This window comes from Chelonoidis abingdonii, chromosome 2 (assembly GCF_003597395.2).
Source record: "Chelonoidis abingdonii isolate Lonesome George chromosome 2, CheloAbing_2.0, whole genome shotgun sequence".
Taxonomy (NCBI): domain Eukaryota; kingdom Metazoa; phylum Chordata; order Testudines; family Testudinidae; genus Chelonoidis; species Chelonoidis abingdonii.
In genome coordinates this window covers 408,047-430,944 of record NC_133770.1, presented here as the reverse complement: position 1 = coordinate 430,944, position 22,898 = coordinate 408,047, and the positions used below count along the sequence as shown (strand labels likewise).

General features: G+C 54.1%; 1 protein-coding gene across 1 annotated transcript in view; it reads right to left on the bottom strand.

The window, feature by feature from the left end:
* Positions 1-2,250: 2,250 nt before the first annotated feature.
* The window catches only part of DRC11L (dynein regulatory complex subunit 11 like), a 63,244-nt gene continuing 42,596 nt past the window's right edge, over positions 2,251-22,898 (bottom strand). Inside the window, exons 5-17 of the mRNA XM_075063412.1 lie at positions 16,633-16,838; positions 16,268-16,352; positions 15,436-15,511; positions 13,913-14,019; positions 13,278-13,370; positions 12,980-13,026; positions 11,859-11,941; positions 11,409-11,516; positions 9,497-9,696; positions 9,188-9,274; positions 5,882-6,059; positions 2,997-3,235; positions 2,251-2,464 (exon numbers count right to left, since the gene is read on the bottom strand). Coding sequence (XP_074919513.1) covers positions 2,351-2,464; positions 2,997-3,235; positions 5,882-6,059; positions 9,188-9,274; positions 9,497-9,696; positions 11,409-11,516; positions 11,859-11,941; positions 12,980-13,026; positions 13,278-13,370; positions 13,913-14,019; positions 15,436-15,511; positions 16,268-16,352; positions 16,633-16,838 — 1,623 coding nt within the window. The 3' untranslated portion in view covers positions 2,251-2,350. The remainder of the gene's footprint in view (positions 2,465-2,996; positions 3,236-5,881; positions 6,060-9,187; positions 9,275-9,496; positions 9,697-11,408; positions 11,517-11,858; positions 11,942-12,979; positions 13,027-13,277; positions 13,371-13,912; positions 14,020-15,435; positions 15,512-16,267; positions 16,353-16,632; positions 16,839-22,898) is intronic.

Below are 22,898 nucleotides of genomic sequence, written 5' to 3'. Positions count from 1 at the left end.
GCTTCAAAGCATCTTCACGTTGCATGGTCCCTTGAAAGACGTGTTAACTACTTATGCTAAACAGTCTGTTCCAGCTTGCGTTGAGCTGTGTGCTCTGAGGCCAGGTCTGCACTGCAGATCTAGGTCACTATAACTATGTCGCTCAGGGGTGTGAAAAGTCTGGAGACCTTCTCCGGCTGACACAGCTACCGCCTCTCAGGGAGGCAGATGAACCATACCGATGGGAGAAGCTCTCCCGTTGGCATAGGAGCATCTTCACCTAGGCTATGTCGCTCGGGGTGTGAAAAAACCATCCCCCAAACAATGTAAGTTACACTGACAGAACCAGGGTGTGCCCAATGCTGTTGCCGGGAGAGCTTCTCCCACCGACACAGCTACCACTGCTCACAGAGGTGGCTTTATTATACTGACAGCAGCACTGTCTCTCGTCGGCATTGAGTGTCTTCACCAGACGCGCTGCATCACTGTATGTGTAGACATGCCCTTAAGCACTGCAGCTGCACAGCTGTGTCAGTGTGGTTGCGTTGATGCAGCATTTACACCTTGCCCAGACCTGAAGAAGAGTTCAGTGTAGCTTGAAAGCTCGTCTCTCTCACTGACAGAATTTGGTCCAATAAAAGATATTCCCTCCCTGACCTTGTCTTTCAGAAACCAAACTAGAAAGCTCTGCTAAGGCAAGTATGAACCTGGCAATTACTGAACTGACTCTCTCAAAGCTGGCTTGTCTCCAGAGGTTCATTGAGTTCTACAAGCCCAGCTGAGTCACAGCTCCTACAGCCAGACAGCTGAGAGTTCCCAAGCCCACTTCTGACCGAAGCATGCAGAAGTATCTTCCGTGCCCCACTTAACTTTAACTAGGATGAACTGATTTTGCCCAAACTTTAAAATAATAATAATAATGGGAAAAAATGCACTTCTGGGCCACTCTTCTGCCTGGAGAATCCCAGCGCAAGGGGAATTGGCCTGTGGAAGTTCGGAACCACTGCAAACGGCCAGTGACAATGTAGTGGACAGAGGCACAGCCCACTGGGAGCTCCCATGCAATCTAGGAGACACCTTGCTCCATCCCTACTGTTCATTGTCAGGTACGTGCTGGCAGTGACAGACACACAAGTGAGCCACTGCCCTGCAGAGAATGTGCTGCGAACTAGCTGAGCCACTATGGCAGGAATTTGGCCAGAAGAGGCCCCCACCCCCCTACTTCTCGCAAATACAGAGCTACCCAGGGCTGTATCCAGTTTAAATGGCTGGAGTAATGCAGCTTCCATCACCTCCTAGTGGCATAGTCCAGTAACCAGCAGTGCCTGGTGTTCTCCCCCCTTTGCTCCGTCACTCACACCCCATGGGCTAGTCAGACCCCAGCTCCTCTCCCTTCTTGAGGCTCTGCAGCCTGTCCCCACACACGGTGATACCCTCCTGGAGCTCCCTCCATGTGAGGACCGAGAGCCCCAGAGTTGAGTGCAAGGTCTGAGGGGAGGGGGAAGAGAGGAGCATGGTGTCCCGTGTGCATGTGTGTCCGTCCCCAGCTCCCTATAGGGATGGGGACACCCCTAGGGTGACCAGGCAGCAAGTATAAAAAAATTGGGATGGGGTGGGAGGTAATAGGAGCCTATATAAGAAAAAGACCCCCAAATCGGGACTGTCCCTGTAACACTGGGACATCTGGTCACCCTAGACACCCGCTTCCCAGGGACTGGGGACCCAGAGCTGCATGCAGGGTTCAGGGGATGGGAGCTGAGCAGAGGGACCCAGAACCCTAGAGGGAGGGGCTGCCCCCCATTCTCTGGAGTAGAGGCATCTGTGTGCACAGCTCAGAGCTGCCTGGGCTCAGGGGCAGGGGGCTCATTCCCTTTCAGAGCTGCACGAGGGCAGTGACCCAGACCAGGGCAGGGCCGCCTCAGACTGGAGCTGGGCAGGGCTACCCCTGGAGCCAGGATCTGGGCAGATCCCCAGCATGCTCCCGGTTGCCATTCCAGGTGTAGTTCTTGGCTCTGTCTCACCCCCACATGCACCGCTCTTGCTCATCCTATGTATGCATGCAGAACCCCCCAGGGTACACGCATCCATGCCCCTACATGCGCGCATGCACACACACACCACATGCATGCACAACGCCCCAGGCTCACAAAGACACACACACACACAGACTCACATGCACAGACACCCCCCACCCCGGTTTGCCCCACATGTGCGTTTGCACTCCCCCTACTCACTCCCATCGAGGCACACAGACTTGTTTCTGCACAGACAGGCGGGACGAAGAATAAGTTGACTTTATGGAGCTGCCCTGCCCCAAGGGCCCTAGAGCATAAAGGCTGGAGGAGGGATGTGCACGGCCTCTCCACCAGCACTATTTCTTCCCCTTTTTCCCTTTCTTGTCCTTCTCCTTTCCCTCCATTCTGTCTGCTCTCTCCTGTGCTGCCTTGAGTCGCTTCTTACCCAGTGGCGTCTTCATGTACCAGTCCTGCCAAGAGGGTGCAAAGGAGTGGGGGAGTAAGCGCAGAGCTGATGCTGCATCGCAGAGAGCACCCTGGGTTGGGGGTTGGCAGGGATGAGCCAGAGTCAGCCCCTAGTGGTGACAGTAACGTAGGGGGCAGGGACCAGGCTGGAGGGGGGGCTGGGGGAAGGGCCCTTCTGCCTGTCCTGAGGGGTGACAGCAATGTGGGGGGCAGGACCAGGGTTGGGTGGGGGGGCTGGGGGAAGGGCCCCTCTGCCTGCCCAGAGGGGTGACAGTAAGGTGGGGGGCAGGGACCAGGCTGGGGCAGGACTGGGGGAAGGGCCCCTCTGCCTGCCCAAGGGGTGACAGTAACGTAGGGGGCAGGGACCAGGCTGGAGCAGGACTGGTGGAAAGGCCCCCCTGTGCCTGCCCCAAGGGGTGACAGTAACATGTGGGGCAGAGACTAGGCTGGGCCAGGACTGGGGGAAGAGCCCCATTGCCTCTCCAGAGGGGTGACAGTAATGTGTGGGGCAGGGATCTCCAGGGCTCAGCCAGGCACCTCTAGTGTCTTCTCCTCCTCACTGTAAATGGGGTCAGCCTTGGCCAGCAGCTGCAGGAACTCGCCTGCCCGCAGTGGCTTCTTGGGCATCTGCAGGAGGCGCCGCTCGGTCAGCGCCATCTGCACGGCCCGCGCCATGTGCCCCTGGCTGTAGCCGTCCGAGAGCTTGGCCAGGGCACTGACGTCCAGGGCAGCGGTGATGGTGCCACCATGCTTCTTGATCAGGCGCTGCCAGGTCACTGCGGAGGCAAAGGGGACAATGGTGGGCGAGCTCTGAGAGAGACCCGCCTGTGCTGGGGGGAGGGGATAGGAGGAGAGACAGGGCATGGGGTGGAGGAACTGGGGCGATCCAGCCAGAGGGTGCAGCCACTGTGGAGCTGGGCCCAGCCTGCCCCTCTGATGTAGAACAGTCTGGGTGCTGTGAGGGAGGGGTGTAAAGTGGATTTTCTCTAGACCCTTCCCAGCTCAGCACTCAGCAGCACCCAGCCCGCTGCTGCTTGTTATCCTGCAACTGGGCACTGCCAGCTCCTTGGCTGGACTGGGGTCTGAATCCTGTAGTCACCTTCCCCCACACTCTCGTGTTAACCCAGGGGCTGCAATTCGGAATGGGGCAAGGAGAATGGGAAGCCCAGCAGCGACGTCCCCAGGTGGCTTTGGGGGGCTCAGGGAGAGGTCAAGCCAAGCAATAAAAGACAGTAAATCCCTCGGTCTCCCCCTCAGCCCACACCAGCCAGGTTCATTAGCAGGCGCTAACAGGCTGGGAGGAAGGGGCGGGGGGTGACGTTATTAATATGAACTGTGACTATATAGATCATTGTTGCAACCAAAGTCATATAATGACATCAAATCTTGTACAAAGGAGGTTAAGTAAGGTGTCCATGACAAGGTTATGATTGGCTGGTTATGGTTATGCTGTCTGGGTGCATGTATCATTTTTGTATTTACAGTTATGAGTATTGGCTCTGTCCTGTCTGTATTTCAAACTTGTGCTGTGCTTCTGGGTGACACTCCAGACAATTTGTTGTTAGCTCAGCTAGCCTGCTTGATGGCCCATTAAGGACCATCAGCTACAACTGACCCATTGAGAGAAGCAGATACATCTTGTGGTTCAGCAAGGCAGGGACATGCCCATGGACAGAACTCTGAAGTTTTTCCAGGCCATGTGCTGGGTGGCTTGTGTTGGGAACAAAGGAAGCACAAGCCACATGGCAAAAGGACTATAAAAGGCAGCATCAGCATCTCCATTTTGTCTTCAATCCTGCTTATTTCTGGAGGAACCTTGCTACAAACTGAAGCTCTGTGAAAAGGACTGAATGACCCATCCCAGCTGGGGATGTATTCCGGGGATGTATTCCTGGGACGCAGTAGCGAGCGGGGTGGACTGACCTGGCCTTTACTGGGACTATCTGCATGGGGGATGGGAGAGCAGGGGATGACTTTATTTGAGGGATGATACCTGAGTCTGTAACCGGAGCTGGGAAGGGGGTTGGTCCAGGTGACACCTTTGCCCAGAAAATAGACAAAGGCTACAGGAGGATGTGGTGGGGGGAGTGAGACAGGTGGAGGAGGTTTTTTTTCAGTCTTGGGCTGGCTGGGGAATCACAGGGAACCCCGAGGTTGGGGTCTAAGTTCCCTACCCCCCAGAAGGACCTGACTAACGGGTCCTGTGTTTATGCCGACAAGCTCTGGTTTGGACTAAGTTCTTGTCATCTGTTTTACTGGCTGGTTGAGAGTCACAATGGGTGGAGGGGCCTGACTCCCCCACATTCCATGATAACTTCAGAGACTTGATTTGAGCCTGCAGTTTATTCCATCACTGCTACAAGCCTGAACCAAGAACTTTGTCATTACTGTATGGAATTGATGCCTTTAACAAATTTTAGCTCATCTATATTTCTTTTTATGAATAAACCTTTAGATTTTAGATTCTAAAGGATTGGCATCAGTGTGATTTGTGGGTAAGTTCTTATGTGTATATTGACCTGGGTCTGGGGCTTGGTCCTTTGGGATCGAGAGAACCTTTTTCTTTTACTGGGGTGTTGGTTTTCATAACCATTCATCCCCAGGACGAGTGGGACTGGTGGGGATACTAGGAAACTAGAGTGGCTGAGGGAATTGCTTGTGTGACTTCTGGTTGGCCAGTGGGGTGAGACCGAAGTCCTCTCTGTTTGGCTGGTTTGGTGCCTTAATAGTAAGAGAACTGGATAAATTCCTGGAGGTTAAGTCCATAAATGGCTATTAGCCAGGATGGGTAAGGAATGGTGTTCCTAGCCTCTGTTTGTCAGAGGGTGGAGATGGACGGCAGGAGAGAGATCACTTGATCATTACCTGTTAGGTTCACTCCCTCTGGGGTACCTGGCATTGGCTACTGTTAGCAAACAGGATACTGGGTTGGATGGACTTTTGGGCTGACCCGGTACGGCCGTTATTATGTTCTTATGTAAATGAACTCCAGCTTTGGGCTGTAACTTCCCTGTTCTAAGCAATTTGTCCTGAATTTATACTCTCAGTAGTGTCCTGCCAGAGGCAGCATCATTACAGCAGGCTGGAGACCAGGAGGGGAAGGTCAGTCTCAGAGGGAGGAAACAGCCTACTAGTGTTGCTGGTCAGGCCGGTGTGAGACCAAGCCGTGTAAATAGCCTGTAAATAGTGGGAAACTGGTGGTGGGAAATGGACCCTAAATAAAAAGCACGGGTGTTGCACCAGCTTGGAGTGTCCCTGAGTCTTTAAGAAGCGGGGTTGAGGGGCCAAATCTGATGGGGCACGGCGTGCACTCCGTTACAGCCCCCCAAAGCACTGCTGAAAGGGGAAGGAACCAGCCAGTCACTGGCACCTGCTGGCTGACCTCCACAACCAGCTCTGCCTGGGCCGGGCAGCCCCCTCACCGTAGCGGGATGCGTAGTCAGGCCGGGGGAGGAGAAGGATCCGCTCATAGGCTTTGCACAGTGTCTTCACATCAGCGGCATAGGGCTTATCTGACGTGCCGATTAGCAGCACCCGGTCCTCTGGCTTCAGCAGCTTCAGGGCTTTAGGTAAATCCCTCTTTAGTCGCTTGGGGTCAGCCTGCGAGACAGCAAAGGGCAGAGTCACGGGGGTCAGGTAGAGCCCGCATGCTGTGGGGGGAGAGTTTCTGGGGGTCAAGTCAAGCACGGGCAGGGGGAGGGTACGGTCACTGGGGTCAGGTTGAGCCTGCAGGTGGGGCGGGTAGGCAGAGTTACTGGGGTCAGGTCAAGCTCATGGGCCAGGGAGTCAGAGTTATGGGGGTCAGAATGAGCCCACAGACAGTGGTGGGGCAGGGTCTCTGGGTCAGGTCGAGCCTGTGGGCGGGGCCAGGGCAGGTTCCCTGGGGTCAGGTCGAGCCCGTGGGCGGGGCCAGGGCAGGTTCCCTGGGGTCAGGTCGAGTTCATGGGCCAGGGAGTCAGAGTTATGGGGGTCAGAGTGAGCCCACAGGCAGCAGGGGCAGGGTCTTTGGATCAGGTCGAGCCTGTGTGCGGGGCCGGGGCAGGGTCACTCAGGTCAGGTCGAGCCCATGGGCGGGGCTGTGGCAGGGTCCCTGGGGTCAGGATGAGCCCATGGGCGGGGCCAGGGCGGGGTCCCTGGGGTCAGGTCGAGCTCATGGGCCAGGGAGTCAGAGTTATGGGGGTCAGAATGAGCCCACAGGCAGGGGGGGCAGGGTCTTTGGGTCAGGTCGAGCCTGTGGGCGGGGCTGGGACAGGGTCCCTGGTGTCAGGTCGAGCCCATGGGCGGGGCCGGGGCAGGGTCCCCGGGGTCAGGTCGAGCCCGTGGGCGGGGCCAGGGCAGGGTCCCCGGGGTCAGGTCGAGCCTGTGGGTGGGGCCGGGGCAGGGTCCCCGGGATCAGGTCGAGCCTGTGGGTGGGGCCGGGGCAGGGTCCCTGGGGTCAGGTCGAGCCCATGGGCGGGGCTGGGGCAAAGTCCCTAGGGTCAGGTCGAGTCTGTGAATGGGACCAGGTCCCTAGGGTCAGGTCGAACCCGCATGTGGGGGCTGGGGTCACTGGGACCAGAGCGAGGGGCCTGGCATGGGCTAGGATGCAGCTGTGCCAATGCACATTCTCAGGTGCCCCTGCCCTCTCTGGCATGAACTGGGGCAATGTCTGTACAATTAATGAATTCTGGCTAATGCCATGAGGTGTATTCTGAAAACCAGCTGTATCATGAGTCCCCATATGTGTGTGGGGCCAGCACTGCTGATGGGTCTCATAGTGGGGACACACATGAAAGATACCAGGGGGTCCTTTAGCTTTAACAACCCTACTCGGGGCAAACACCCGGAAAGAACAGGTGAGCAAAATCCCCAGAAAACCAGTTTCGCTGACTCTTGGGACAGGAGAGGGAAAGGCTGAAGCAGTGGGGACTCACCCCAAAGACAGAACAAAGGATGCCAGGGGTTTTAAGTAGCAAGGCACATGAACAGAAGGGGGCCAGATAAGAGGAAGTGGGAGAGACCAAGGTCACCCACCATGTAGCAGCCTTATAGGGGCAGAGAGCCCATGCCCACTTTCCTGAGCCCACATGGTCCCAAAGACTGCACAACCCATGGGATGCTGACACCCATCCAAAGAACACCCTGGAATGGTGAGGAAACTGATGCAAGGACATGGGGGTAGTGTGTGTTGTTTTGTACTCTCCTGTGCTTTACGTGGTTATGTCAAAGAATATTAATGTGTTACCCTCTGTGCAAAAGGTGTGAGTGCATTCACTGCTTCACAGCTGCTGCGTGCCCCTAGAGCGTTAAACTGTAACCAGAAGCTTCGAGTGTCGGGGCAGAGCTCTGGGAAAGGGCGTGTTTGAGTACAGGGGAGTCCGAAGGGTCACCACTGTGCTCAGCTGTGCTAGATGACTGGACAGTGGCTTCCAGTACTTTGGAGAGGGGACCAGACAGAAGGCCTGTGCCCTGAGACCCAAGGAGTGTGGGACAGTGGCTGGGCCGTACAGGCTCTGGGACCCAGAGCAGTAGAGGCTTGGACGACTCTGCCAGCAGTCCTAGTGTGTGACCATAGGCACCGACTTTGGGTGCTGGACCCCCTCTGCCCCTGCCCTCACGCCACCCCTTCCATAAGGCCCCACCCTTTCCCCGCCCCCATTCCAACCCCTTCCCCAAAGTCCCCGTCCCAACTCTGCCTCTTCCCCACCTCCTCCCCTGAGCATGCCACGTTCCCTCTCCTCCCCCTACCCAGAGTGTGCAAACAGCTGTTTGGAGGCGGCTGGGCGGGAAACGCTGGGAGGTAGGCGGAGGAGCAGGTAGGCAGCGCACTCAGTGGGGAGTGAGGGAAGCTTGGCTGCCGGTGATTGCAGAGCACCCAATAATTTTTCCCCGTGAGTGTTCCAGCCCCGGAACACCATGGAGTCAGCGCCTATGTGTGTGGCCAGGAGGGGGTGCTAGCTAGGATCTATTACACCCTCGATGTGACGAAGTGGGGGTTTATTCGTCTTGTTATGTTGCATGTGAGTCTTACGATCCTAAACTAATCCTGTGTGTGCCTCAGTTTCCCTGTGTACTGCACCAATACTTCAGTGGTGGGAATTGAGTGTGTGATTTTGCTGAGGCCTCGGGGCAGGTGAGGCTGCCCAGTAATTTTCAGCTGTGTAACCTGAGACCCAGGAGGGGGGTGTGACCAGGTGACACCTTTGGCCCAGGAAGCACAAAGAGAAGGAGGAGGGGCATGCAGGGGCAGTGCAGGAGGTTGGGTCACTGGAAGCTGGCAGTCTGTGTGGGGGAACTGGAAGAGGGGGAATCCAGGGCGTCTGGCCCAGGATTTCCAAGATGGAGCTGGTTGAAAGTCACTGATGTCTGTAATAGCAAGCTCTGTTCTACGCTGTTGTCCTATCGACTAATAAACCTCTGTGTTACTGGCTGGCTGAGAGTCACGTCTGACTGCAAAGTGGGGGTGCAGGATGCTCTAGCTGCCCCAGGGGTCCTGCCAGTGCAGACTCACTGTGGGAAGCGCACGGAGGGGCAGAGGATGCTGAATGCTCTGAAGTCAGGCCCAGGAAGGTGGAAGATGTGTAAGTTTCTTGCCCTGGAGACAGTCTGCTCAGAGGAAGGCAGCTTCCCCAGAGTTCTAACTGGCTTCCTAGGGAGCAGTTCCAGAGCATCGCCTGGGGACTCTGTGACACTCCCCACTCCTGGTGACCCCGGCCCCCTCCCCAGCAGCCCCCGGCCCCAACTCTCACCTGCTTTTCCTCTTTTGGCACCTTCTTGTAAAAGATCTTCTCTGCATTCCCAATCCAGATCACCGACGGCTGCATCAATCTGGCCACCTAGAACGCCCAGAGAGGAGGTTCAGCCCAAGCCTCCAGCCACAGGAAAGGGGATGGTAGGCCCTGACTTGCTAACCCCAGAGAAGCGCCCCTCTTGCCCCCCTGCAACACCATACTGCACTAGGTCCAAGTGAAAATCTGTCCCATCCCTCCCCTGGGGTCTGAGCTCTGCCCTGCTCAGGTGGGGAATGGCCCATGTCCTGCGCTGTGCAGTGCAGCTACCTTGAACACCACATGCATCAGCATGCTGAGGCCGGCCTTCCCTGGGTACTTGCCCACCAGGTTGTCTGGGGACAGGTCAAAGAGGTTGGCGCCCGTCTCGGTGCACACAGCATGGACCAGCATCTTCTTCCCAGTTCCAGCAGGCCCAGCAAGCAGGACAGACTTCACCAGCGGTGCCATCTCGTGCAGTGTGGGGGACCCTGGGGGACAACGGGGGTGGGGAGAAGGTTTCTGCTTCATTCCAACACAGTCGTCACAGCATCCGATGGAGACACCCCTCCTCACATGAATGCCCATCCCCTACCCACAGAAAAACCGAGTCATGCCCAACCCCTGTATGGGAATGGCAGGCCATGCCCTCCCTCTACCCTCCCATGGGAATGTCAGGCCATGCCCTCCCTCTACCCTCCCATGGGAATGCCAGGCCATGCCCCCTCTCCTCCCCCCAGTGGAAATGCCAGGCCATGCCCCCTCTCCTCCCCCCAATGGGAATGCCAGGCCATGCCCCCTCTGCTCCCCCCATGGGAATGCCAGGCCATGCCCTCCCTCTACCCCCTCTGGGAATGCCAGGCCATGCCCCCTCTCCTCCCCCCAGTGGGAATGCCAGGTCATGCCCTCCCTCTAGCCCCCCAATGGGAATGCCAGGCCATGCCCGACCCCTCCACTGCAACAAGAATGCCACACCATGTCCGACCGCCCTCCTCCCAAGGGAATGCTGGGCCATGCCCGACCCCCTCCTCACCATGGAGAAACGAAGTCATGCCCAACCCCTGTATGGGAATGCCAGGGCATGCCCTCCCTCTACACCCCCATGGGAATGTCAGGCCATGCTCCCTCTCCTCCCCCCATGGGAATGCCAGGCCATGCCCTCCCTCTACACCCCCATGGGAGTGCCAGGCCATGCCCCCTCTCCTCTCCCCATGGGAATGCCAGGCCATGCCCTCCCTCTACCCCGCCATGGGAATGCCAGGCCATGCTCCCTCTCCTCCCCCCATGGGAATGCCAGGCCATGCCCTCCCTCTACACCCCCATGGGAGTGCCAGGCCATGCCCCCTCTCCTCTCCCCATGGGAATGCCAGGCCATGCCCTCCCTCTACCCCGCCATGGGAATGCCAGGCCATGCTCCCTCTCCTCCCCCCATGGGAATGCCAGGCCATGCCCTCCCTCTACCCTGCCATGGGAATGCCAGGCCATTCCCCCTCTCCTCCTCCCAAACGGAATGCCAGGCCATGCCCTCCCTCTACCCCCCCCCATGGGAATGCCAGGTCATGCCCCCTCTCCTCCTCCCAATAGGAATGCCAGGCCATGCCCTCCCTCTACCCCCCCATGGGAATGTCAGGCCATGCCCCCTCTCCTCCCCCCAGTGGGAATGCCAGGCCATGCCCGACCCTCCACTGCAACAAGAATGCCACGCCATGCCCGACTGCCCTCCTCCTAAGGGAATGCTGGGTCATGCCCGACCCCCTCCTCACCATGGAGAAACCGAGTCATGCCCAATCCCCCATGGGGATGCCAGGCCATGCCCAACACCCCCACCCACAGGAATGCCAGGCCATGCCTTCCCCACACCCACTCCCCATATGAATGTCAGGCCATGACTTCTCCCCTCTGCCCCCAGAAGTGCCAGCCCTGCCCGACCTCCCCCCACCGTACAGAAATGCCAGGCCTAGCATGACCCTCCTCCCCCCATGGGAGGGCCACACCATGCTGCCAGGCCCTGGCAGTGACTAGGGTGGTGCAGGGCTTTCCTACACAGTGATTTGGTTCTTGCCATGGGAGACTGCAGGAATACTGCACCCTTGTGCAGCACACACCCCGATGTCTCTTGCAGGGCAGGGTACCTACATCAACCACCTGTCCCCCCCTCACCAGCCCCCCCATGTGCACCAGGATGGGGTGGCTGGTCCCTTACCCAGGCGAAGGATGGCATATAGGGCGATGTTCTGCCTGATGTCCATCACCGAGGGCGTGGGTTCAAGGCCCGCCATGCGCAGGGTGGTGCCCAGGTAGCAGAAATCGCCTGTCGGGGGAGGCAGGCGGGAATGGCAGGGAAGAGGGGGACAGAGACAGCTCCCCACCCTCCACCCCACCGGTGGTGAGAGACACAAGCTGAGTCAGACCCCTCCCCGCACACAGATCCTCTCATGTACAGCAGCACCCTAGGTGGGGTGAGACACGCACCTCCTCCTTCCCCTGGGGAGAGGACTCCTGTCCCCACCCGCTCTCCTGAAGCAGCAAGCAGCTCCTGTCCCCTTTGCACACCCACTCTGGCCTGCATCCCCAACACAGAACCAATGGGGCAGCGAGCTGGCCTCCTCCCCCCATAGGAGCCATCCCACCCCAATGGCCCTGGCGGACTCACCCGTGTAGTCAGCCAGGTGGACACGCTGGGCCTGTTTGAGGATTCCCTGCAGCACCAGCTCCTCATACAGAGAGTCCAGGGTCCTGGAGGGGGAGCAGGGATAAGGGGAGCCCAGCACCTGGCTGTGCCCAGCCCCACTCAAAGTCTGGGGGGCAGATTGGGTCAGTATTGCCACCGAGCCAGGGCGAGCTGCAGCAAGGCGCAGAGGCTGGGGAAGCCCCGCCAGGGCCCACCCAATCTAGCCCCAGACACGACTGTTCCACAAGGCCCAGACTAGCAGAGACGGAGCAGGGCACACTGGGGGACAGAAGCGTGTCAGGGTGTGATGAAGTGGAACTGTTCTTAATGTTTCCTCTGAATACTGTGTGGGTGCCTCAGTTTCCCCTATGCATTTCTTAAGTCTCCAGTGTGCATAAATGGCTGACACTCTGTCTCCTGGCAACAAATGGCTGGGGCCCTTCCCCCTGCAAGGGGATGGCGAAAGGTGAACAAAGAGATCAGGTGACCTCCTGGGCCAGGAAAGAGATAAGGGCCAGAAAGGAGGGGCTGGAGGGGGTTTCAGTTTGGAGCTGCCTGGGGATGGGGAGTGAGGGCAGACAGGGATGTCTTGCTCGCTGGGCCCCCAGAATGGACCCGGCCGAGGGGTCCCATTCTCTGTACCTACAAGCTCTGTTTTAGACCCTGTTCCTGTCATCTAATAAACCTCTGTGTTACTGGCTGGCTGAGAGTCACGTCTGACTGCGAAGTGAGGGTGCAGGACCCGGTGGCTTCCCCAGGACCCCGCTGGGATGGGCTCGCTGTGGGAAGTGCATAGAGGGGCAGAGGATGCTGAATGCTCCAAGGTCAGACCCAGGAGGTGAAGCCGTATGAGCTTCTTGCCCTGAACAAGTCTGCTCCAAGGGAGAGGAGGCTCCCCAAAGTCCTGCCTGGCTTTGTGGGAGCAGTTCCAGAGCATCGCCTGGGGACTCTGTGACACAGGGGAAGTGGAGGACTCACCCAGGAAAGGGGAGCTGTGGGGAGCAGGAGCTGGGTGTGTCCGGCCACTGGAGTGCAGGAGGGGTCAGGGCACACAGGGGAGCTGGAGGGGGGTCTCCCCAAGGAAAGGGGGTTAGGGCTGATACCTGTCCGGGGTTAAATCTTTCTCCTTTTTCCCTCCTTTCTTCCCCTTCTGCTGCTGGGAAAAGAACAACAAACCTGAACATCTAAGCAGGCTGAGAGCCTCCCACCCCCACATAAGGGTCCCCTCCCTGTCTCCATGTCTGCAGTGACAGCCCCCCGCCCTTTGTGAGAGTCCCTCCATCTGTGGGCCCAGTAATATCACTCCGTCCCCACTTGCTGGTGTAGGTCCCCAGGGCTATCCCCCAATGAGTGCACCCCCTTGCCTTTGGGGGGCCCTGGGGTAGGGACATGCCCTCTGACCTTGCTGCTCTTCTTTTCCTTGCGAGATTTCCCCTCCTCTCGATCCACAGCCAGTTTCAGTCGCTGCAATTCCTCCCGCATCAGCTCATCCACCTGGGGGCAGATAGCCCTTGAGACAGCAACTGGGACCTCCCCACAAGCCCAGGAACTCCCTATTGAACAGTCTTCTGCCCTACACTTTCCCTCCCCCCAGGCTCCCCGCTACCCCTCACTGTCTTCTGCTTGAGATGCACGGAGAACAGCGGCTGGCCATCTTCCCTGACAGCAGCCTGGCTTTCATCCCATGGCACACAAGGGGCATGGCAGCCATCTTCACTAGGGGCAGCCTCCCAGCCCCCCACAAGAGATACAGGGGCATGGCAGCCATCTTGGGTGATGGCAGCCTGGGGCTTCAGTCCAGCTGCAATGTAAAAAACCCACCTAACATCTTGAGCCAGTGCCCAACTCACACCAGGAGGACTTGGGAGCCCCACTCACCCCCAGCACCCCTGAATCAGGGGAACCCAGAGTCCCAGCTCCCCCAAACCCAACCTCAGAGCCATCCCACACTCAGCATGTGGTCCCTGGGGCAGTGACTGTTCAGCAGGGCAAACCCCCTTGTACCCCCATGACAGAGCCCTGTCTCTGCCCCTCACTTGCAGCCGAAGCTCCTTCTCCACCTCCTTCCTCTTCTGGGCTTTGATCAACTCTGGCTCATAGCGCTGCTCGAAATTATCGGACTCATCCCAATTCCCCCAGATGGCTGCAGGGAAGGGGGGCAGGTCAGATGCTGCTTTTGCCCCTCCCAGCTCTGCCTTCCCTGCCCCTCCTCCTGGAGGCACTGGGAGCTTTCCCTAGGGGTCTGCACCTTTTCACAGTGTGGACCACATTTTAATAGTGTGATGCAGTGGGTGATGGGAGAGCAGGGGGAGACTTTAGGTGATGGACCGTACCTGAGCCTGTAACCTGAGCTAGGCAGGGGGGATGGGGAGTAAACAGCTCTGCCCAGGAAGCTGGACAAAGGAAGAAAGCCTGCTGGAGAGGGTTTGGGTCAGTTTCAGTTTTGGGGCTGGGTGGTGAAATTCAGGGAATCCCAGGCTGGGATCTAAGCTTCCTGAACCCCCAGAAGGACTCGATTGAGGGGTCCTGACAGTGCCAACAAGCTCTGCTGTAACCTGCATTCCTGTTGTCCAATAAACCTTCTGTTTTACTGGCTGGCCAAGAGTCACTGTGAGTCCCAGGAAGAGGGGTGCAGGGCCGGACTCCCCCACACTCCGTGACAAATAGGGAGAATAGCTGAGCGCAACTTCCCTCTTCCTATCCACCTCCCTCCCCGCAATTTCACAATCATGCAACCCTGGGGTATCTATAGTAACCACTTACATGGGAAAATAATATTAGGAAAGGATTTAAACCCAGTAAAGTTTTCTGCATTTTAATGCCATGCAGCAGTGACCCCATGAGCAGAGCCTAGCCATGCCCTGCAGGCACCTAAGGACTCTCAAAAGAAAACAGTCTCAAACACACGTGTGACAGCCTAGCTCAGATCAATGAGGGCCAGGGAGCTCAGTGCAGCCTGGGGATAGGCTTCCAGCTCTCCCCGTCAGCAGGAAATGACACAGTAGCACAGTGACTAATGCCCAAGGCAAGAATATGCCAGATTTTACAAAACCAGGCCTCAATGTGAACACGTGCGTGATCCAGGATAACAACCTAGCTGTGTAGGAAATGGTCTTACTGGAGACCACACAGCTGCCTCTGTGCCGTGGCTTCATCAGCTCAGCAATGGCAGATCTCCCTGGCGTAAGACAAGCTCTGTGCTGGTTGTTCCCCAGCTCAGCCAGACCCTGAGCTCGGCAGGGCAGGCGTGTGCCTCCCCTGCCCACAGGGTGGAGGGTTCAGGGGTGGTGGGCACAGGGGCACAGTATAGGATATGAATCGGCTTGGTCTAACACAGCAAGACCAGGCAAATGTGACTAGACTCCAGTGACTGGGCCAGGCTGGACGTTCTCATCCCAGGCCAGAAAGTCACAGCTGCACCACCCAAGCCAGGTATCAGGGTCCAAGGCTGGGTCTCTCTGTTAGTCCTGCCCTAACCTGCTCACGACCCCCTGCCACCCTGCTCCTGGGTCTGTACAGGTCAGGTCCCCCCTCTGCCCCAGGCTCACATCCCCCTCACTCTGATACTGTATGAAGCTCTCGCTGATCACTGGCAGGAATTTGGACAGAGCCAGTTTCAAACCTTCATCTTCTTCCTGGAAAAAAAACCCCAAACCCAGCAAGTTACTCAAATGAACTGAACCACCACTTGGGGGGAAACCCTTGGGGGAGCCCTAGGATACAAGGAACAAGCAGTGCCTGGCCCTGCCCCAGAACTACCCTCCATGTACCACCATTACACTCTGCCCCACCCGTCCAATCCATGTGCCCCCCCATCTTCCCGCATTTGGGGTACTCTATCCCTGCCATGGGGCTCTTCTTCTCTACCCCACTACCAGTCAGCCTCTCACCTGCTTCTTGCCCTTGCCTTTCTTCTGCTTCCCTTCCTTGGTCTTCTCTTTATCCTTTTTCTTATCCTTCTTCCTCTGTCCCTCAGCTTCCAGGTGGTCCAGCTCAGCTTTGACCTGCGGGAATCCCAGCCACCTGGACCCACCCCTCGGTGCCAGAGTCCCCATCCACAGCTGGATGTGTTGGGGGGGAGGGGACAGAGCTCCCTGAGTCTCCAGGGGGCAGGCAGCTGCTCCTGGCAGAGCTCAGGGAGCAGTGTGGAGGCATCAGCTGAGAGTCCTTTCTGACCTGGGGCTGGATCAGAGCTGGCCTCTCTTAGGGGGGAAAGGCCCCATATCCCATTCCCTGAGCCAGCCACTCTCCAGCTCAGAGCCAGTGACCCATATTTCATTCCCCTCACCCTGGGCTGCATTGGAGCTGGTGCCCCCAGTAGAGGAAAGGCCCCACTCTGCTGCTCTTGGCTCATTAGCCCCTGCCCCCTAGCCTGGATCCTGCCCCGATACCTGCTCTGGAGTCTTTTCTGCAAAAAGGATGCTGGAGCCTCCAATCTCCTCGTCAGGGAATTCGGGGAAGCGGCCGGTCAGGTCGCTGTGGAAGGAAAACATGAGCACGTGACCCAGACAGCATGTCCCAGGTGCAAAGCCCCGTGCTGGTTTGCTAGCGGACTGGGGGAGGCAGCAAGCAGACGGGTCAGTGCTACCGGTTTGGCTGGAAGGAGACACAGTAGCACAGGGGGTGGGCTGCAGAACACTGGGCTGGCATAGGCGTGGGGTGAGGAGTGTGGTGACTGCTGGGCAGCAGGGAGCCCAGGAAAGGGGTAGGACCATGGAGGGGCATGGGAAGGGCCCATGCAGCTGTGCACACTCACTGGCACTCAATGAACCACTGCCGGAGCTGCTCCTTCATCTCCTCCCTCATGTCAGGTCCCTCCACCTCGTAGAGCCCTTCCCGGATGCTCACCAGGGCCTGTTGGTACTCGGCTTCATAGTCAGCCTGCCGCAGGTGCCGGAACTCCTCCCCGAGCTGGGCCCGCAGCATGGCGGCTGACAGGCCCAAGGCCTTGGGGTCTGGGGCCTGCAGAGGAAGGTCCAGAAAGATGGAGGGCAGGAAGATGGGAACACCCCTGAACTGACCAAGCTGGAGGGGAGCGCGAGCAGGACGGGGCACAAGGGCACAGGCGCAGCCCTGTACTGACCGGGGGGAGGGGTCAGCTTGGGGGCCTGCAAGGGGGATGTCAGAGCCATTAGCACCTGCTGGATGTATCTCAGAGCCTACATTTCCTGCCACAGTAGTGGGCCCCTAACGCTGCTTTGGCCTTGCTCCTTTGTTTCCCCTGCCCCAGTCTCTGCTCCTCTGAGTGCAGGCAGCAGAACTGGGTGACAACAAGCCGGGAGAGTGTGCGACCTGGAAGGGACATTAGCAGCATCAGGGAGAAATTGTGTGCAAAGGCGAGCAGTGCGTGTGTAAATTACCCCGTAATGAGCTTATAATATGCATGTGTGGTGCTTCCCGCGTGGCGTCATCACAATGGCACAGGCACTTTCCTGCCTCATTGCCTCCCAAATGGATTTTAAATATCATTCTGAGGACACAATTATTTAAAACGCTGAACTAAACACTCGCTAATGGGAAAGCGGCGTGCAGCCCACACCAACCATTCCTCACAGGGGCTACTCTCCGACTGCCTGGCCCCACCCCGCCCCATCCCACCCCACGGCCACTCGGCAAACCCAGGAGCTCTCTGCTTCCCTTGCACACAGCACAAATCTAGGCAGGAAAATCCTCAAGGAAACAGAGAAAACTTCTGCCATCGTGTAGCTCCCTCCTCGCCCTGCAGCCACACTCCTGACCTCCCCCCTGCAGCCAACTCCCCACACGTCAATCTCCCCATTGCATACCCCAGCCTCTCCACCCTGCAGCCTGATCCTCTCCACTCTACCAGGGCTGCTGTATAGCGGGGGTGCTCAAGAGCCATTGAACCAAACTGTAAACCCTGTATATGATGGAAACCACTTCATGCCAGGGGGTGTGGCAACCCCTCCAGCACCCTTGGTTCCAGCATCAATGCACCCCACCCTTTCCCCTGCCTACCCCGCACCAGGTGCCTGTGTTAGCTACAGGAATAGCTGAGAGCGAGGAATGTTGGAAGAACCAGGCTGTCTCATTACCAGAGAGGACTGAGCAGCCAGAGCCAAAGCAGGGTGCTGGTACCATGTGACTCACCAGCTTTCATGGAGCAATGAGGGAACTCTGGCTTAGGCAGCCTTAACCAAAGTTGCTCCATGGTGCAGAGGGGGCAGGCAGGGTACTCCAAGAGCCAGGGGGATGGTGCAGGGCTGCACACAGGCAATGGGAATCACTATCCAACCGATGATGTGAAAGTAGAATGAATTATATTGTAAAAATAAGAATGGATTAAAGAAATGTTGTATGTACCTTTAAGCAGAAATAAAAAATGTTGAAATACAGGTGCCAGGAAAAGAAACATTAGGCATAAACAAGGGTGCTAATGGCGAAACATTAACAGAAGATCGGTAATAGTTAGTAAGGAAATAAGATATGCATGCCTAGCCCAGGTAAACTTATCAGATTCTACTTCCTTTGTTATCTTGTTAAGTGCTCACCCTTTTATCTGTATAAATAAGATGGTTTGTGTCTTGCATGGTGCTCATATTATCTGGGTGTATTAGCAGATCGCTGTGCTAATAAAACAGAGTGGTCTGACAAACTGTGAGTCCTGAGTCTAACTTTGACAATTTGGAGGTCCCACCGAGATGGCAACCGTCTTCACTGGGCCTGTGTGATTCCTGACCGTTTTCTAGGATGACCGTGGCAGCCAGCACCTGGGCATTTGGCCCGAGTGATCCTCCACTAGAACGGAAAGACGCACAACCACAGTGAAGTATATGCCATTGAACCTGTTGGTTCCCACTCTGTTCTGATAGGGATCCCGGGATCTGACATCAGGAATCTCGTCAGGTAATTATTTTTGTGTTTTGTCCGGACTGAGGACTGTCCTGTCTCTGTGTCTATCCCGTCCTCCTGTGGAGTGTTTGAGTCTGGGTGCCGTCTCTGTCCGGGGATCGGCCGACCAAGGGGTTCCTGTCCCCGCGGTCTGAGTGAGTGGAATCTGCACAATCGCAGCCGCACCGCACTTTGGGTAAAACCCTTGGTGTGAAAGCAAGGGCGATTGAGGCAGTAGCCTGTGGGCTCCTTTTGTGTGTTGCACTGGGCATCGCTCTGACGAACCCGAATTTCCTTCTTGTGTGATTGGTGTGTGAAGTCCTCCTGTATGGGTAACCAGACGTCTAAGTCGGGACAGTTCCCTAAACGAAACGCTGGCTCATTTTATGTATTTAGGATGGGTCCGGACTCCTGTAAAAAGGGTCCAGACTCCTGTAAATTTCTGGAAAAATGGTCTAGGCTAACTCAGGGGGATCCAAAACTCAGTGGCCACTGTTAAAATCTTGGAACAAAGACCGAGTGGACATCTTAAAGGACAAACTTGGCCAACCTAAAACTAAATTGGCTAAAGGAGAGGTTAATTGTTTCATGCAGTGGTGGGAAGAGGCAAATCGTAGGTGGACAAAATCAAAACTCGCCTCTCTCAAATATTCAAATAATAAGTTAAAAGCTTTATTAAAAGCCTCCTCTCCACCACCAGACCGAGCGCTCCCCTTTACCCGTTCTCCAAACCCGGATCGATCCAACCCCCTTCATACTCCCATCTCATTGTAAAAAGGACAAAAAGCCCCTTGTTCTGTTCCCCTTTGTTGTCTGCCTCAAAAACTGATTCTTTAGTGTTCCACTACCAATTCAGCAAGGAGGGTGGGCTCCTCAACTAGCCCCACCCTTCCTGGTCCCTTTCCTTAAACATTTCTTTCAAAATTGTGAAGTGACCACAATAGCACTCACAAAACGGGTTCATTGGAAAAAAGCAGGATTGGGCCCAGACAAGCAGGCAAGCAACAGATAAAAAAACTGAAAAACAGGTTGAAAGCCCTAAGGGAATAGTGTCAGGAGTAAGAAAAGCAGTAAGTGCAGGCATGAACCCCTGGAACAATACTTAAAATGGTGAAATCTGAGTTTGATAAAGGTGTCATTTTGGGAGATAAACAAGTGATTTAAGGAAAGAGAGTGAAAAGTTAACTCTACAGAGGCTGGAGAGAATTAAGCAGTTAAACTTTGTGGAAAATGTTAAAAAGGACCATGTTAAAGAGAGAGAATTCTTGGTTTCTTTGCAGCCATTCTGAAGGGAAAATGGGCCCTTTTCCAGAAGAGAATGCCTGTAAATAATCCAATATATATACAGCTATGTAAAAACAAAGCAGTGTAAAGGAATGTTAAGGAAAAGAAAATGTGTATGTATCTATTTGTCTGTGAAAATATGTAAGTTCTAAGAATCTAAACCAACACATCTGGTTTGTAAAACTCCTGTTTTCTAGGTGTGAGATAATTGGTTTTGTTTTTGTTTTTAATGCCACTAAAAATTCATTTGACTCTTTAATTCAAAGTTGCAAAACTGACAGACCTTTTGCAAGACACAGGTAATTAGTGTGTTTGGCTTTGGGATTTAGCATTTAACCCTTAAGGGGTAACTTGATTCTTTACAAAAATTTAAAATGTTTTTAAATAAAGACCAAGTCATGGCTGCAATAGGGCAGTCAAAATCAGGAGAATAGGGAGAGATTCTGAGTCTTTTTTGTTTGTTTGGTTTTTTTTGTAACAATAGCAGATAAGAGCTGTAGTGAAAGAATAAGAAATTAACAGTGCCCCTCTGAAGCAACAGCAGAGGTGAGGTGCACAAAACAAAAAGAAGCAATGTTAAAAACACTGAGCCTTAAAATGGCTCTGTGTAATCAGACTGTCACTTTGATAAGGGTACATGAAAACTCTGTAAGAACAAAAGAAACAGTTACACCTTGTGTAAAAATTGATATGGCTAATGTTTAAAAAAGTTGTAGTATAGAAGAAATGTGCATTTTCCCTAGGACATGTGCAGGGTATATTGTAGAAAGAGGTAAAAGAAATGCAAATAAAACTTGCTACTGAATTCAAATACTATTAGGGCTCCAAAAAGAGCCGCAATAGACTGTTTTTTCTTTCTTAGATCTCTGTGTGTTTTGTAAGCAGGAGTTGAAAGTGGAAAGAAATCAAAACTCTGGCGGAAGTTGATTGTGTCCCTTTTAAGACAGAGTGTATGGCTACACTGGCACTTTACAGCACTGCAACTTTCGCGTTCAGGGGAGTGAAAAAACACCCCCCTGAGCACTGCAAGACACAGGTGCTGTAAAGCCTCAGTGTAATCAGTGCCACGCAAGCTACACCCATAGAGGATGTGGTTTACGTGCAGCACTGGGAGAGCTCTCTCCCAGCGCTGGCGCTCCGACCACGCTTGCACTTCAAAGCGCTGCCATGGCAGCGCTTTGAAATTTCAAGTGTAGCCATACCCAGAGTCTCTGAGCTCTGCTGATGGCTTTTAATCCAAAAGGCAAGCCTGTGTTGATGCAAATTATCTAACTGTTAAAGGAAGGTGAGAACTGCCAGCACAAAAGAAATTGCCTAAATAAAAGACATGGTATAATAAGATCCCTTTAAGAGATGTGATGCTAAATGTTATTGTTAATATTAAACATTGAAATAATTTTAATGTTAGTAAGTACCCCTGTAACAACGTATAGTGTGTATGATTTTTGGAAAAATCCTTTAAGGTAATACGGTAATGATGCTTCTCAGCTATTACCTGTGAATAAACTTAAAGCTTAACACAGCAGGAAAAACATTACAAACTTGGTCTGCTATATAAGAGGAAAAACTGAGGTACACCACCTCATGGATTTAATGACTAAACAGTGAAATAATTTCCCCATAACCCTTAAAAAGTAGAAGCCATTAAAACCTGGCCTGCCTATAAAAAAACAACAACAACAGGAAAACATGGGGGTAATTCCTCTGTTTTGCCTGCAATCAGCAGGGTATTTGTAAAAGAAAGGAATCTTTTAAGCAATAATGCCACCCCGAAAGGGGTAGAGAAAATGTTATTTTTGTCTTTCAGAAAATCAGAAAAAGCTAATACCAGCTACAGAACAACCTATTACAAAAACAAATGAAAGTAAAAAAACATACTGCAATAGCTATGGAATGTACTGAAATGCAGATATTTAGAACATAAGATGTTTTGGGTTATATCAGAAAATATTAAGGTTTTGATGCATCTGTTAAAGCAAAGGAAAAATCATTGTTTGATACCTATTAATATAAATAAATGCAGTATGTCTCCAGTACGGTGAGAAAAAATTTGTTAAGTGAAGAAATTGTTGTTAAAATTGCACACCAACAGGCTCTGGAAGCAAAGATATGGAAGGTTAACCCACTCCCCAGACTGCACCTGAGATCTCTCTGACTGCCCTGGACCTCAAGCCAGTGGGCTGGGGAGAAAGGAAAACTATTGGACTCCAGAGGGTTGTACCAAGTGGGTATGCTTAGCCATGCCTGTTGCTCCAAAGCCCTGTATTAAAGACATTTCACTAGAATCCTGTATGTGGGATAAAATGAATTATGAGACCAAAGTTCTGTATAATGGGCTATGTGTATGTGTTAATTCTTGGGGGAAAGTGTTTTAAAAGGATAAAAGTATTAACAACCCACCAGAAGACAAATGTAAATGTTATGTAAGTACTGTGTTTCCCAATAATCACATTTACTATTTGCCACAAAAACAACAAAAAAAGGAAGTCTCAGCTTACTGTAAGCACTGATTTAGCTGAGTTCTCTATCAATCTTGGCATTGAATGGCAAACAGTTACCAATCATCTGTTAAAAAGGTAAAAAGGTAACATGGTTCCTAGAAAAAAAACAAAACAATGTGGGAAACGGGACCATTCATATTATACACGCAAAAGGGGACATGTTAAGAATTGCCACTGCAGAAAGACATAACATCTTACCACTGGTATAATATATTTTCTGGAGGGTCTCCCACAGCCACTGACGTACTAATGTTACTACCCCGATTGTTTTTGGTTTTAAATTGTTTGTGTTTAATTGAAATGTTTAAAATGTGCTGGTGGATAAAACAAATGTGTGCAAAGCTAGAGCCACAGGCCCAAATCACCTCCCAGTATTTTCTATTAC